The sequence below is a fragment of the Brassica rapa genome, chromosome A04 (genome assembly GCF_000309985.2).
Source record: "Brassica rapa cultivar Chiifu-401-42 chromosome A04, CAAS_Brap_v3.01, whole genome shotgun sequence".
Classification (NCBI taxonomy): Eukaryota; Viridiplantae; Streptophyta; class Magnoliopsida; order Brassicales; family Brassicaceae; genus Brassica; species Brassica rapa.
Genome location: NC_024798.2, coordinates 1,652,410 through 1,667,721, shown reverse-complemented (window position 1 = coordinate 1,667,721; position 15,312 = coordinate 1,652,410). Strand labels below are relative to the sequence as shown.

Here is a 15,312-nt window from a genome sequence, read left to right as displayed (position 1 = left end):
GCTAAACCTACTGATAAAACTCCATTTATAAGAGTTCAACACTAGCGGATCGTCATCTTCTACGTCTCTGTCTCGCTGAGCTGAAACGTCGCCGTTTGGTTTCATTGAGTTTCAGTGACAGAATTCCTCGGAAAGGAGAGGACTTTAACAGACACACGGCTAACTGACTGGTTAGGGATTAGGGTTCTGGTTCTGTTATGCTTTATACAGAAATTGCATGAAAGGTCCCCCAGTGTTTTAAACATTTCAATTAAACACACGTGATATTTTTGTGTTTTAAATACACTTAAATTTAAATTCTAATCATATGATTAGTAATTTTTCTCATACAGAAACACAGTATTGCACTCATGTTTTCATATTAAACTAGTGTAATCAATCCAGTATTTCTTACTAACCACTGATTGAGTGACATATGTTCAGTGGCGGGAATCAAATGATCCACATCAATTCTTAAATTTTTTCTTTAAAAAAAAAGATATATAATTATAACAAATATTGACTAATTGGCTCATTTTTAACAGTCTAACCTCTTTGTTAATTATGAAACTTCCAATTTTTTTTACATACATAGTTTTGACCTACCTAAACTTTGAATCTACTTCTATATTCAAAAAAAAAAAAAAAATTTTGAATCTACTTCCGCCATTGGCCATGTTGGTAAATTTACACAAATATCAAATTTATTCAAAACGAGATATGCAAAAGTTTCAGTCAGATTTGTACACATTCTCTTTTATATGAAAACAAGTATATTTATCTGATCAATTTAATTAATTTGTGTATAAACAAAAGTTATTGTATCGTTACGAAAATAGATAGGTTTATTTATAATATTTTATAAAAAATATAATAAAATCATTAAAAGCTAAAAAGTTTTACAGTTCTAACCGGTGCCGTTTTAGTAGACCTAGCCAAATTAAGGGGAAAAATAGAGGACCTAAACAACAAAAAATTAGAGCTCGATCGTGAAAGCTCTCTATGTTTAGGAGGAAGAAGAGAAAACAGAGGATCCTATTTTCTCCCAGCCAATGGAACACATTAGCATCGATAGATCGACGTTTCTTGAGAATCTCATAATCAAACATTGCCGCCATTATCGTTCTCTCTCACGTTCATATCTAATCCTAGACACCAACCTCCCAATATTCAAGAGTTCTCGCACGCTATCTCCTCTTTTCAAGATCTCTCTGTTTTCTAATCTTTCATTACAGGACATCCTTCTTCTGTCTCATTTCGAATGAGTTATGTTTGAATCGCAAGGTATGTTTCCTTTGTGTTAATGTTACGTGCATGAAAAAAAAAAATGTTACGTTCATGAGTTAATGTTTTTTATGGTTACATAAAAAGTAAAACATTTTCTGTCTTGGTTCTGCAGAAATGAAGACGATTCTTCGATCAGTCAGCTTTAATAATGACAATGAATCGGATTCAACCATCACCGAACCACCAGAAACTAGAAAGACCATGTACAATAGATCTCTTAGCATGAAAGGGACACAAAGACCTAACCTTTCTTCAGAAGACGTGGAGGACAATCTTTCCTCAAAGCCTCTAACTTTTATGAAAGAAGATGACAAATATAAGATACGGCAATGGAAACCTCTATCCGTAAACGATCATGTAAACGAGTTTCTAGCGTTAATAAGTGACGGTAGATACCAAGCTGCGTTAAAGCTGCAGAAGGTTTATAGAAGCTTTCGAACCAGGAGGAGGCTAGCTGATTGTGCTGTGGTGGTTGAGCAAAGATGGTTCGTATGTTTGGCATTGTTTAGATAGAGAAAATATAGTTCTATGTTTAGTAACTATAATGGAGTTTGCAGGTGGAAGGTTCTTGACTTTGCTGAGCTTAAAAGAAGTTCTATATCGTTTTTCGAAATTGAGAAGCAAGAGACTGCTGTTTCACGCTGGTCTAGAGCAAGAACAAGAGCTGCTAAGGTAACAACATTAAGCCCATCAGACCAGAGTTGGATCTGGAATTTAGGAGGTCATAAACATTTTTTAGGTTAATTTTAATAAAATATTTCAAAAAATATAAATAAATAAATAATAATAATAAAATATTTCAACAATTTAAGGGTAATGAGACATATGTATAAATGCATGATTAACTTCGGTCTCTTAGTCGGAGTGTTTAACTCATGATTTGATACTTTTTTATTTTTTTTTTACACTTTTTGCCGAAGAGACAACTCTTATATCTTTTATTTAAGAGACGGTTTTTAATTTTCCTTAGTTAAAATCTAAAAAAACTAAGAACCGTCTCTTAGCCGAAACTAAGAACCCGAGTTAAGAAACTTGGATTAATCATGGTCTAATAGTTCTTTAAAATATTTCATTCGGATCAAAAATGTTGGCTTTATGCATCTGTTTCTTCCCGTACACTAATCTTTAATCAATGGTTTGGCAATTTTAATGCCTTAGGTGGGTAAAGGCTTGTCAAAAGATGAGAAAGCTAGGAAGTTGGCTTTGCAACACTGGCTTGAGGCTGTAAGAATGTTTTTTCACAATGGATTTTCTTTATGTGGATATGAGTTTTGTGTAATGCCAAAATGTGATAATAACAGATCGATCCTCGACATCGCTATGGCCACAATCTGCAATTCTATTACCATGCTTGGCTTCATTGTGACAGTTACCAACCCTTTTTCTATTGGTAGGTTTGCTATTTATCAACAGTATCAAAAGTACATACATTTTACTATCTAACATCCAATTTTTTTATGTTTCAGGCTTGACATAGGAGAAGGAAAAGAACTGAACCATGAAAGATGTCCAAGAACAAAACTATACCAACAAAGCATCAAGTATCTTGGTCCGGTGAGTTCATAGTAGACCATTTCTGATGATATTCATGTGTTCTCCTGACCAATGCTTTGTTATTTTTTTATGAACAGACTGAAAGAGAAGAGTATGAAGTGGTGATTGAGGATAGTAAACTAATCTATAAAAAAAGTGGGATAGTTCTGGACACAAAAGAAGGTCCTCCAGATACAAAGTGGATCTTTGTCCTAAGCGTGTCTAAGATAATGTATGTTGGTATGAAGAAAAAGGGAAACTTTCAACATTCTAGTTTTCTTGCTGGAGGGGCTACCTTATCTGCTGGTAGGATTGTGGTTGATGAAGGTGTTCTTAAGGTAAAAAATTAATAACTTTCCTTTTCTACAAGACTAAAAGTAACTCTCCATGTGTGAAGTCTGAGTTCTTGGATGATGTTTTCAGGCAGTTTGGCCTCACAGTGGACATTATCTACCAACAGAAGAGAACTTTCTGGCCTTCATGTCGTTTCTTAGGGAGAACAATGTTGACCTCACTGATGTAAAGGTACAATCTATTTTGATTTTAGTTAAGGTTATGCTTCAAGCCATTACAGAGACTTTGTTTTTTTAATTTTTGTAGAAGAGTCCAGATGAAGATGATGGAGAACATCATTTCAAGGTCAAGAGAATGCCTTCAAAAATCAAAGAGGTTGAAGAAGAACCGTGTGACTTTGTGGACGCTGAGACTGGTTTAAGTCCAAACGCTAAACCCAAAAGTCATGCAGAGCTGCATACATTAACAAGGTTTCATCCAAAAGACAAGGGCATGGCTGAGGATGATCAAGATTATGATGAAGAGGAGCCTGAAACGCCTTCAGAAGAAGGGTATGAGACAGCAGAGGAGACATTCATAGCTGAGGAAGAGTTTGCATATCCAAAATCTCATCTGTTTGATGAAGACATTGAAGAATATGAGAAGCCTGTACCTAAGGAGAAGATAATGAAGAGGATAGATTCACACAAAGGACTCAAATCTTACCAGTTAGCTGAGAGGCTGCACTCGAGGTGGAGTACTGGTGCAGGTCCTAGGATCAGTTGTATGAGAGATTACCCTTCAGAGCTTCAGTTTAGGGTTCTTGAACAAGCTCAGCTATCTCCAAGAGCTTCGAGCTCTTCAAACCCATCTCCTTTTGCTCCGGTTAGATCACGTGGAACAAGTCTTGGGAGAAGTCCTTTCTCTCAAGAACTTGAGAGGCTTTAGGTCTGTGTATAAAGGATACGTACGAAGCAAATGGACCTGTGATGAAGTGGCCGGATTGAGTATTTTTTTTTGGTTATGTAAGGTGCAGAACTAAGGGCTTGAAGAATGATCTTCTTATTAGGTGTGTGACTTGTTTCACAAGTCACATTTTCATTATAAATTATTTTTTTCATATTTTTGTCCTGTGAATATTTTGTAATTTTCTGAATCATATATTGATATTTTTACCCTTTAACTGATTTTTATTTTTCCATGGAAAAAACAAACAGATTAGCTGAAAATTAAAAAAAAAGCGGTTGGATATTAAGGTGTGAACTAAGGGCTTAATTGCTTAAATGAAGTATGATCTTCTTATTATGTCAATAGCGTATAGAATGTCAGATATATTGACAAACCTTGTTATTGAGACCCAACATAGATTTTTCTCATAAAAACAAATAACAAATAGGATCAAATTTTATATATATTTTACTTACTCCTAATAAATAGCTCAGATACGTTGTCTTCTACAGGAACTAGATGAACAAATGAGAATCATAACTAGTCAAACCCACATGGAAGTTTTAGAATGCAGATCACTAACAGAGGAGCAGAAGATGATGAGGTTATGAAACATGTTGGTGACATAAGCACATGTAACATGCCATTGCTTTAGGAAAAAATGCATGGTGGCATTCCCAAGCTCAAGCTTGACAACGGATTTGAAAATGGGAAGAAAAAACTGTGCGAATTCTTGAACCAGGACTCATTTGATATGACACAGGTATAAGGTTTTTGCGATACCAAGGCCTTGCCTGATCTGTTGTTTGATCTTGTTCCTTCGCTATTCTGTTGCATTAACTTCAATTAACAGTTTCATACTTTCATTGTTTGGTGTTATATACAATTTTATCATACCACTGTACATCACTTGACCAAACACAGTCTCGATTGTTGCGGCAGTAAAGAACACACAGGCTCGATTGTTGCGGCAGTAAAGAACTTTATACTAGTCATGTACTCATCACGTATATATCAAAAGAGTATCGTGGCAGAAATTCAAGGGAAAATAATGGTAATAAATCAAAATAATAATATCTCACATGCAACAGATTCTGATGCAGAAGGGAGCTGAATCATATCAACCAAACACAAACATTCATAGGGGTTTTAAAGTTCATTGACCTCAGTTGCCTATATTACACTATTCGAAGGGAGGAGCTCAAATCGATTTTCAAGAGAAGCAACCTGGAACACAGATGCGTTGCACCAAATCAAATAAGCAGAGATCTTCAAAAACTAGCAACCGGACTTCGCAGCTGAGAGGAGGTGACTGTGTTCAAAGGAAGTAGTCAGGTGTCCTTCGGGTCACATCTGGTTCTCCTCTCCTTGGGGCTGGTTCAAACTGTTTCACAATTTAGACTCTGTTAAGTCTTTTCGTTTCTTTTGGAGAGGTCAAAAAATGAAGATTTCTGGACATACCTGTATGAAGGTGTGGTTCCTACAGTCATCGACCTCGAGAATGGAGGCCATGTTTCCACAGCGATAGCAATAGTTTGGTGCACTAAAAATAGTAACCACCTTTTGCTCCTGTAAAATGGGAACATGGTTGCATAGTTAGCAAAGATTCTCGGGTTTGGTTAGCTTATACAGGGAAGGAAGAGGAGTTTAGTTGAATTACGTGTGCCCAGTTGAATCCGTCCATAACCAGCTGATGCGCTCGAGCAATCAGTTTTAAGCTGTTGCTGTGGTTGAATTGTTCGGAGATGTCCTATGGAAACAAAAATGTAAAAATAAAGTCAATTACACACTTATCTAGAACAAACAAAGAAAAGGGAGATTCAAGCTACGTAATTCAATACCTGACCAAATGTATATCCAGCACCACGAGGAGAGATCCCCCAGCCACATCTGTCATCAGGATCAGACCATAACAAGTCACACATCGGCCCTTCATGTGGAACTTCTTGAACTCTATCAAAGTTCCTAATGTTGTCAAGGGTCTCGATAGACGGTGACAATCCACCGTGAAGGCAGAATATTTCTGACTCAACCTGCAAACAGGACATTTGACATGAGATGGATAGCCTCCTTATTTGTTGGAGCTAAAACTCTTAGAAAACACAATCAATTCAATCATCAGACCGGTTTTAATTAAAAGATGGCTCTAGAAAGTGCAAGTAGCAAATGCAATTTATATCGTCATTCAAAGCACTTCAGAATAGAAACCATCTCAAACTGAAGTGACACTTGCAACTAAATACGCTAAAACACGCACATGCATGTTCAAAAAAGACATTTTTGATTGTATCGGATATTGAGAGCGCTGAAGACAATGGGTCAGCTATATTATATGAGTATATAAAGTTGCAGTGTGATTTACATAGTACTAACCAAGGCTGTCAGTGGGAAATAATCAAAGAGGTCAGTAAAGATCTTCCAAACATTCGCATTGCCATACCTGCAAGTACAAGGAAGCTTTGTTAAGCAAATTGCAAACGAAAGGAGTCAAACTACTTTCCTAAACATGTATACGGAAACTAACATGTTTTTGAATTTAGTACTAACAAACAACTAAGGTTTGAAAAAATACTACTGAGACTAGTTAAAGGAGCAAAGAAATATCAAAGCAAAAGGACGTGCAGAGTATTAATGAAAAAAGAAGCGTCATGACATGAACAGAGTGCGTTAGCAGTTTAAACAATATAAGGATGCTGGAGACTCACTTTCGCAGGCATTCATCATAAAATCCATAAACCTGAGTAATCTGCCAGAGCGAAAAATGTGTATTAAACCATGAGTCGGATAGAAAGTTGGATGGCAGAAAAAGTACAGTAAATAAAATATTAGGAAAACTTTAACTGACTTGTACATGTATAGAGCATAGTCCATAGACATGAACAAAATTTCAATTATGAAAGGATCTAGTCTAAGATTAGATTTCAATGACAGACAACAGAAAAACTATACCAGCACTGTATGAATGGTGATGTCATGGAACGTACAAAGAGACAAAGTCAGTTTACCTGACGACTTTCATGGTTTCCTCTAAGAATGGTGATTCGCTGAGGATACCGTACTTTCAAGCCAACTAACAGCTGGAAACGGAATTAAGAAGAAATAAAGAATATCAGCATCGTAATCTAACGACATATATATATAAAGGTTGAGAAAAGAGACCATACACACAGTATAGAGACACAGGGTATTTGATTTAATTTAAAAAAATATAACAAGACAAAAGATGGCTTTCTACTTTGAAACAGATAATTATAATTGAACAAAAAAATAACTGCAGAAGGTATAAACTTGGTACCGTAACAGTTTCGACAGAATAATATCCACGGTCGACATAGTCTCCCATAAATAGATAGTTGGTATCGGGGCACTGCAAAAGAGCACAAAACAAATAAGAACCAGAAACGAAACCTAAGCACTACTTTCTCAAACATAACCCATGAGAAACAGGATCCAAATAATTCAGAGTAACTTTTTCTAATCTTACCCACCCAGAATGAACAATTGCTAGAAAAGATGGATGGTGAAGTGTTAAAAGATCTTACCATTCCTCCAATACGGAAAAGCTCTGCGAGATCATGGAATTGTCCATGAATATCACCACAGATTGTCACTGGACTTTTGACAGGCTGCGTGCAAGGAAATGTACAAAATTAACTCTACTTAAACCAAATGTGTGCTTTTGAGCTGGTCACACAATCTACTACCACATGGGAATTATGATCACCACCAAAGAGATGCAAGATCACGAACTAACCTGAACGTTGCTTTCATCCATCAAAATCTCCTTAGCTTTCTCGCATAATGCTCTAACCTATTCAAAACAAACCAACACGGCAAATGATGATAAGTTCATCTTTCACCTCCTTTAATTCTTAATAAAAAACATAACAATGAAATGTCAAAGCAGAGAGACCATTTTGAGAGAAGCAGCAAATAAAAAGATCTTATTTTTACAGATACTGATCAGTTAATTCCTCGTATGAGCTGCAGAATGCCACTTATCAACATACAACCTCTCTCTCTCTCTCTCACCAATAAATGCTATCATGAAAAAATACAAAAAGGTCCTTTCTTTGCAAACCCATTAATCTGAGGTGAATGAGAGTATACACATACGTCCACAAATCAGACATCAAATCGGATAATTTGCATACTCATATAAGAAAAAGGAAACACCTTTTTCGTTTAAAAACAAAAATCTAAGATTCAATCAACGATACGATTCCAATTTAATCGACGGTAGACGAAAGGGGGAACCTGTTGCTCGGAGAGGGGCTTGCACTGCATGAGCTGGGAGATCTGCTCGTCAAGATCGAGGGTTGCGTCCGTCGGAATCGAATTCGCGCCCATGTTTTCGTCTTGGATCGGGGAAAGAGATTAGGGGCAGGGCCTAACCCTAAATTGGATGGATGGATGGATGGATCCTGCGTTTTCTTCGCCTTTCTCTCTCTCTCTCTCGCAGAGTGGAGAGGAATTCGATATGAGAGGGGGGCGCGTGAGGGACAGAGGCGAGTGGTGGTTTGTAGTAGCTTTCGTGCCGTCTCTTCAATTTACTTTACTACCCTTACTCTTTGAGAATCTGTTTATGGAGGATAGTCGTTAATGTTTTCAAAAATCTGTTAATTTTTTTTCCTTATATTTTTGGTACTGCTGAATGAATAATTTATTATTTACTAATTTGTATTATTCAATTAAGCTAAAATACAATCAAATCTATGGGAAAGATTGATATACATTTTCCTTTTCAATTATATATATATATATATTCAAACTTTTTTATTGCGTTTACATTTTTATCAAAAATAAATAAAATAGTTCACAAATTTTCATTTAAATTATTGAGTAAATCAAAGTTAACATTTTTATTGAAATTAGAAGAAATAATACAGTTATTTACATATTTGCATATGGACAAAATAAAGTGAAATTTATTTTGATATAAAATTAATTAAACTGATATAAAATTTGAGACACAATTAATTTATCATAATTATCTTCTTCTTTTTTGATTAAGTACCAATATCTGTTTTTTTTTTTTTTTTTTTGGTAAAAGTACCAATATCTGTTGTTACAACATCATATAGGAAACTAGGACAAGAACTAAAAAAAAAAACACCATTGATATGGAGAGTATAATACATTCCTTTGCCAATAAATCAGCACTTCTATTTCCTGATCTTTTTGGTGCACAAATTGAAGCGGTTCTTCGACTGATGTATAGAATCTCTGAGCATACGCAAACGCATATTAGTACCCTTTTGATTGATTAGAGGCAAGTTGTCACCCTCAGAAATAACTCGCGTATACCCAATAGACCAGCAACAAACACTGCATGGCCCACATCAATGCCGAACATTCAGCTTCAATAGGAGAGCTCCTCCCTTTGAATTTCCCTCCCCATGCCACTCTGTTGAAAAATACCCAAATGATTCCGTACTATCCAACCCATACCAGAAGGTGATCTACATATCTTTTTTAACATATGTTTATTAGCTTAAAATTTAAATTTAAATAAGATGCTTAAAATAAAAAATAAAACAAGCTGTGAAGGTGAACATGTAATGTTTCTCGTGTCGGTGTCCGATCCAAAACAGAAAAAGCAAAGTTAAGTCTTTTCTGGACTGCCATTGACTTTGAGTTCTACCTTTCGTCTCCATTCGATTCCCTCTGCCGAGTTTGAGGTTCTCTCTCTCCTCTCCTTCGTGTTTGCACGAAGGTATCCCTCTTTAGATTGAGATTTTATTGAGGTTTCCTGTTAACTAGACCCTTTGCGGAATTTGCCAGGTTTCTTGCTTATCACGGTTAAGAAAGTCTCAAGCTTTTTCTAGATTTTAGGACTTCCACAACCAAAATTTTCAGCTATGAGTGCATCATGGGCAGATGCAGCTGACTCAGACCGTGAAGTGAATCCCTTTGGAGACGATGCTGATCAGGAGAACACTAGCATTGACTTTGACGACTACGAAGATACTCCCATTGAGACCAGTGGGGAAGACGTGCCTCCTCCCGTTCACGCATTTGCAGACATTGAGCTCGGTGAGGCGTTGAATCTCAACATCAAGAGGTGCAAGTATGTGACGCCAACGCCAGTACAGCGTCACGCCATCCCCATACTGCTTGCCGAGAGGGATTTGATGGCTTGTGCTCAGACAGGGTCTGGTAAAACGGCTGCGTTTTGCTTTCCGATCATTAGGGGAATCATGAGAGATCTGCATGGGGAGAGACCTCCTGGTTCGCGGACTCTTTACCCTCTTGCACTCATCCTCTCACCATCAAGGGAGCTAGCAAGCCAGGTAACATTGAGAATCTACTCGTTCCCCGCTTCCCGCATAGTGAAACAATCTTTGGGTCTCATTGGTGACTATTGTAGGACACAAAGAACGAATATAAATAAAATTGCACGAATGATTAAGAAAAGAAATACCAAATTCGTTTTATTTTACTCTACAATAAAATAAATGAAAAAGGAAAATTGTATAAATGATAAACTATTTTAGAAATGTTAGGGAATGTAATGTATCTTTATTCTTTTGGTAACCAGTTAGATCCTTTGTGTATTTACAATAGACACATTTCTCATTATGTGGTTTTCTTTGGTAGATACATGATAAAGCCAAAAAGTTCTCCTACCAAACTGGTGTGAAGGTTGTTGTTGCTTATGGAGGAACACCTATTGACCAGCAGGTGATTATCGTACACAGATAGTTTTTTGTTTTTTTTTGTTTCTTGGTTTTCTTGCTTTGTCTGTTTTGTGCGAGTAGCAGCTTATGGCTTACTGATTTGGGTTTTGCTCTAGCTCTTTTCTTACAAACTTTGGAGTTATTCCTGGTTACATGTGTTAGTCACATCATTTTTTCAAGCTTCATTGATTTGTTTGATCTCATCTTCTCTTGGTTGTACAGCTCATGGAACTGGAGAAGGGAGTTGATATCCTTGTGGCAACACCTGGCCGGTTAAATGATTTGCTAGAGAGAGCTACAGTCTCAATGCAGATGATTAAATTTTTAGCTCTTGATGAAGCGGACAGGATGCTGGACATGGGGTTTGAACCACAAATCAGAAAGATTGTTGAACAGATGGACATGCCTCCACGTGGAGTCAGACAGACAATGTTGTTCAGCGCTACGTTTCCAAGAGAGATCCAGGTTGGTTTTACTTAGACTCCATGAAACATCCTTTTCTTTCTCAATTATATTATAGTAAAGAGCTTAATCTTTCAGAGGATAATAGTGTTCTTACCTAAATCATGATGGTTGAAAGGCCTTATCAGTGTTATAGTCTGCACAAAAATGTTTGGTCTTTTTATAATTTGTTTCGTGTACAGAGACTAGCATCTGATTTCCTGTCAAACTACATATTCTTGGCTGTGGGAAGGGTTGGTTCAAGCACTGATTCAATCACCCTAAAGGTTGAGTATGTCCATGATTCTGACAAGAGAAGCCATCTCATGGCCTTGCTACACGCTCAGAGAGAGAATGGCACCGAGGTAGTAACTGTTGTTTACTTATCCAAGATTTATTATGGATCATCATGATTCCTCACGTTCTGACTAATGCTTCTCTTTGAATACACAGCAGTCATTGACATTGGTTTTTGTGGAGACAAAGAGAGGAGCTGACACTTTGGAAAATTGGTTGTGCATGAATGAGTTTCCAGCAACCTCTATTCACGGCGATAGAACACAACAGGTTCGTTGATTTGATTGAAGTTGAATGTCTTTAATGTTAATGTGAATATCAAACTGACTAGCTTCTTTGTGCTATTATGCAATTTAAAGGAAAGAGAAGAGGCACTGAAGTCATTCAAGAGTGGGAGGACACCCATTATGGTTGCAACAGACGTGGCGGCACGTGGTCTTGACATTCCACACGTGGCTCACGTAGTGAACTTTGATCTACCGAATGATATCGATGAGTTTGTCCACCGTATTGTACGGACATGGCGTGAAGGCGAATCTGGTGTAGCGACCACATTCTTCAATGAGAACAATGCATCATTGGCTAGGGAGCTCGCTGAGGTTATGCAAGAAGCCGATCAAAAGGTGCCTGAGTGGCTCACAAGATATGCTTAAGAAACGGTTTGGTGGCCGTGACTTGAGAAGGGAAGGGCTCTTCTTCTTGGGTTTCCGTTGTTGTTGACAATGTTTCTTGTGAAATACAATCTCTCACTATATAGTCTGAGAGTTCTTATGCTTACAGAAAACTGCAGTAAAAGTGTCTTTAACATTTGGATTCAACTGCTATTGTTTGTCATGCTTCTCAAGTAGTTCCTCTTAGCTGCTCTGTCATTGGTTAGTTTAAAACTGAAAAAGTTTGATTCTTTTGATACTTGAGATTGTACTGTGAATGTTTGGAAAGTGAATCACGGTGCTTGCAGCCAAGATTTCGTCAAGTTAAGCATATCAATCTCGACTTCTCTCAGGGTATTGAGGACAGTCATCTTCAGCTTGTGAAAAGCCAGGTTATTACATATGACTACTTGTATTTTTCTACCTGTTTTAGTTTATTGCACTGGTTGATGTATGAACACTTCAGTGTCAGGATGTTCTTTTAAGCTTAGAATGCTTGAATCTGAATGGGTGCCAAAAGATATCAAACAGTGGAATCAAAGCTAAAACTAGCATATGATGATTGCATTAGACATCTAGTGAAGCATTGCAGAAACATCATTGATTTGAACCTAAGTGGCTGCAAGGTATCTTAATCTTTATTCTTAGGAGTTTTATTTGTGATGAGTAGCTGTAATTATGGCAATGTTTTTTTCACATGTGTTCACTGATTGCTGCAGAGTATAACCGACAAAGGTATGCAGCTAGTAGCTGAAAGCTATCAAGACTTAGAGTCACTGAATATCACTAGGTAACTAAAAACGTTGGTTATTTTATGGTGATGGATAATCCATAACATTGCTAGATGGAAGTTTATTTGTAAGGCTACATTGTTATTGAATACTTGTGTTGTGGTTTTTGGTCTTGTTGTTTATGATGTTGTCAGGTGTGTTAAGATCACAGATGATGGATTACTTCATGTGCTACATAAGTGTTCTACTCTCCTGACCTTAAACTTCTATGCTCTTTCAGGGTATTACAAGAAGCATAATATCTTTTTTTTTCCTGAAACTCTAGCTGTTGTAAGTTCTGGAACTGGTCTTGCAATTTTTGTAGATTCACAGACAAAGCCTACAAGAAGCTGATCTAAGGTTCTTAGATTTATGTGGTGCTCAGGTAAAAGCTGGTGCATGATTTTCTTAACTTCTATAGGATCTGTAACTAAGAGTGCAACTTTGGTTTTCAGAATTTATCTGATGAGGGGCTTACTCATATGGCTAAGTGCATCAAGCTAGAGTCTCTCAACTTGACATGGTAAGCCAAGTCTCCACTTACAAGAAAGATGATGATAATAAAGATGCATCTTCATAGCAAATGCATCTAAACATGTGGCAGGTGTGTGCGGATTACAGATTCAGGGGTTATTACAATTGCTAATAGTTGTACCTCTCTAGAATTTCTCAGGTACTAAATCCAATTCTAGAACTTTTTGCTTTATATTCTTTATGATTCTTTTCTTGCTGGCAACCATTTAACGAAAAAAAAACAAAAATTGCAGCTTGTTTGGAATAATTGGTGTGACTGATAGATGTCTGGAGACTCTCTCGCAGACCTGCTCTGCTACACTCACCACTCTTGATGTCAATGGCTGCATCGGTATTAAGGTGTGTATTATGGAGACTTGACACTTTTTCTTTAACCTAATGTTAACGGCATGATTAATCATGCAGAGACGAAGCCGTGAAGAGTTGCTTCAGATGTTTCCTCGTCTGACATGCTTCAAAGTACACAGCTAATTTGCTCTTAACTCCAGGACTCTCAACAATAGGCAAGTGGCTCCATAACGTTTCAGTTATATGACATACAATCACATAATAGATTAATCAGATGCTGTCTTTCAATATGTTTTATTTAACAAGCCATGGTACATCCACAACTGATAGATATGGATCTTATAGCGGTTTTGGTTGTATTTATTAACTTTCATAACAAAGGTTTACATTAAGTACCATACTGAGAAAGCTCCAGCCATCATTAGTCCAAATTGCTTCTTATCTCTTCCTTTAACGCTTGAACTTGTGGATACAGCTGCAATATTTTTTGTTTGTTCCAGTTCCAAGAAACAGGATGAATAATGTTTGCACAAGTAGAAATAAAATTGTAAAAACAAGTAATATTAGTTAGTACCTTTGTGTCCAACATTCTGAGAGGAGGATTCAGTGAATTGCTTAAAAATCTTAGCGGCTGCTGAATCTGGAGGCAAATGTAGAAGCTCTTTTGCAACAAAATATAAAATTATGAGAGTAGTCTAATTTTGAGACAGTATATTAGCTGTTAAATTGTAAGAGATTTATCACCTGGGCATTGTGTAATATTTGCAGGGACATGACAAGCGGAAGGGAGGCTCATTGCACGGTTGGCATCAACCTTGAACCCTAAACCAGGATCATCCCTGTCTTTGACAAGAGTGCAGAGACATCTCTTGGTCTGTCCTTTGTCTAGTTTTTCTTTGAGTGTGGTGCAACATGTTGAGTCTGGAGCTTTAGCTTTGTTAGTGACAAAAGGAAGACAAGAGTAGAGATCAGACATGGAATCTTGACACCCTTTTATGTCCTGATTCAAATCTGATCTCACACCAAGAAACATTATTGTTAATGTTATGCATAGAGCCAGCATTTGTTGATTTTGGTTGTAACCCATGATATCTAAACACCAGCTTATGAAACAATGAACTCTGTATACCTTTTTATAAGCTTATCTACAGTCTTCTTTCTTGTTCACATAGTCTTAGTTTTGCAAGAAACTTGTTTAAAATGTTTAAATAATGTACTAGTTGACATGTCTCATGTCTGAAATGAATTTTTTTCTGAATCTTTTGCAATAATTGGAGGGCTACATAAATATACGAAAGTTGTTCACAGTCCGTTTTCACAATCTTTGCAAGTTATCCACAAGGAAAGAGTGTAAAACATCGACATTAAAAGGATTTGTGTGTACATAGACTTTGGGCCAAATTTGAAAAATGAGCAACAGCAGACAGATTTTATTCTCAAATAAAGTCACTGTAATAATCCATGGAAGAAAAAATCTTAGGTTGCATAATCTAAAGTTTGCATTGTTACAAAGACAGGAACCGTTCCTAGCCAAGGGTATGACCATGGAGTGGCCAGTGCTTGACACTAAGTTCTTTACTTCAATTCTTCAGTAACCGTTACGTTCTATCTTATCTCTATTGTTTTACTAAT

General features: G+C 36.8%; 4 protein-coding genes and 1 pseudogene across 6 annotated transcripts; 3 read left to right on the top strand and 2 right to left on the bottom strand.

The window, feature by feature from the left end:
• Positions 1 to 1,129: 1,129 nt before the first annotated feature.
• Positions 1,130 to 5,292, top strand: LOC103862982 (IQ domain-containing protein IQM6). Its single transcript, XM_009140711.3, has 9 exons — positions 1,130 to 1,263; positions 1,379 to 1,751; positions 1,824 to 1,938; positions 2,425 to 2,490; positions 2,568 to 2,656; positions 2,733 to 2,820; positions 2,898 to 3,137; positions 3,223 to 3,324; positions 3,400 to 5,292. The coding sequence occupies exons 1-9, from the start codon at positions 1,248 to 1,250 to the stop codon at positions 4,018 to 4,020; spliced, it is 1,710 nt and encodes a 569-aa protein (XP_009138959.1). The 5' UTR covers positions 1,130 to 1,247; the 3' UTR covers positions 4,021 to 5,292.
• Positions 5,058 to 8,541, bottom strand: LOC103862981 (serine/threonine-protein phosphatase PP2A-4 catalytic subunit). Its single transcript, XM_009140710.3, has 11 exons — positions 8,278 to 8,541; positions 7,775 to 7,831; positions 7,563 to 7,646; positions 7,316 to 7,387; positions 7,026 to 7,097; positions 6,726 to 6,766; positions 6,394 to 6,460; positions 5,862 to 6,053; positions 5,681 to 5,770; positions 5,482 to 5,589; positions 5,058 to 5,404 (listed from the first exon to the last, which is right to left on the bottom strand). Exons 1-11 carry the CDS (start codon positions 8,368 to 8,370, stop codon positions 5,339 to 5,341), a joined length of 942 nt encoding a protein of 313 aa, XP_009138958.1. The 5' UTR covers positions 8,371 to 8,541; the 3' UTR covers positions 5,058 to 5,338.
• An 897-nt stretch (positions 8,542 to 9,438) lies between these two features.
• LOC103862978 (DEAD-box ATP-dependent RNA helicase 11) lies at positions 9,439 to 12,480 on the top strand. 3 transcript variants are annotated; one of them, XR_004457237.1, is made up of 7 exons: positions 9,439 to 10,313; positions 10,621 to 10,704; positions 10,923 to 11,165; positions 11,345 to 11,506; positions 11,595 to 11,708; positions 11,798 to 12,310; positions 12,397 to 12,480. XR_004457237.1 is itself a non-coding variant. In XM_033289652.1 (6 exons), exons 1-6 carry the CDS (start codon positions 9,882 to 9,884, stop codon positions 12,089 to 12,091), a joined length of 1,326 nt encoding a protein of 441 aa, XP_033145543.1. In that variant the 5' UTR covers positions 9,439 to 9,881; the 3' UTR covers positions 12,092 to 12,403. The 3 variants fall into 3 exon arrangements, 2 of the variants coding, with proteins under 2 accessions (XP_033145543.1, XP_033145541.1); XM_033289652.1 differs by having other exon boundaries at positions 11,598 to 11,708; positions 11,798 to 12,403; XM_033289650.1 differs by having other exon boundaries at positions 11,798 to 12,403.
• On the top strand, positions 12,161 to 14,727 carry LOC103862979 (annotated as a pseudogene).
• Positions 13,901 to 15,163, bottom strand: LOC103862980 (protein YLS3). The gene is made up of 3 exons (XM_009140709.3): positions 14,425 to 15,163; positions 14,255 to 14,341; positions 13,901 to 14,155 (listed from the first exon to the last, which is right to left on the bottom strand). Exons 1-3 carry the CDS (start codon positions 14,765 to 14,767, stop codon positions 14,064 to 14,066), a joined length of 522 nt encoding a protein of 173 aa, XP_009138957.2. The 5' UTR covers positions 14,768 to 15,163; the 3' UTR covers positions 13,901 to 14,063.
• Positions 15,164 to 15,312: the final 149 nt, after the last annotated feature.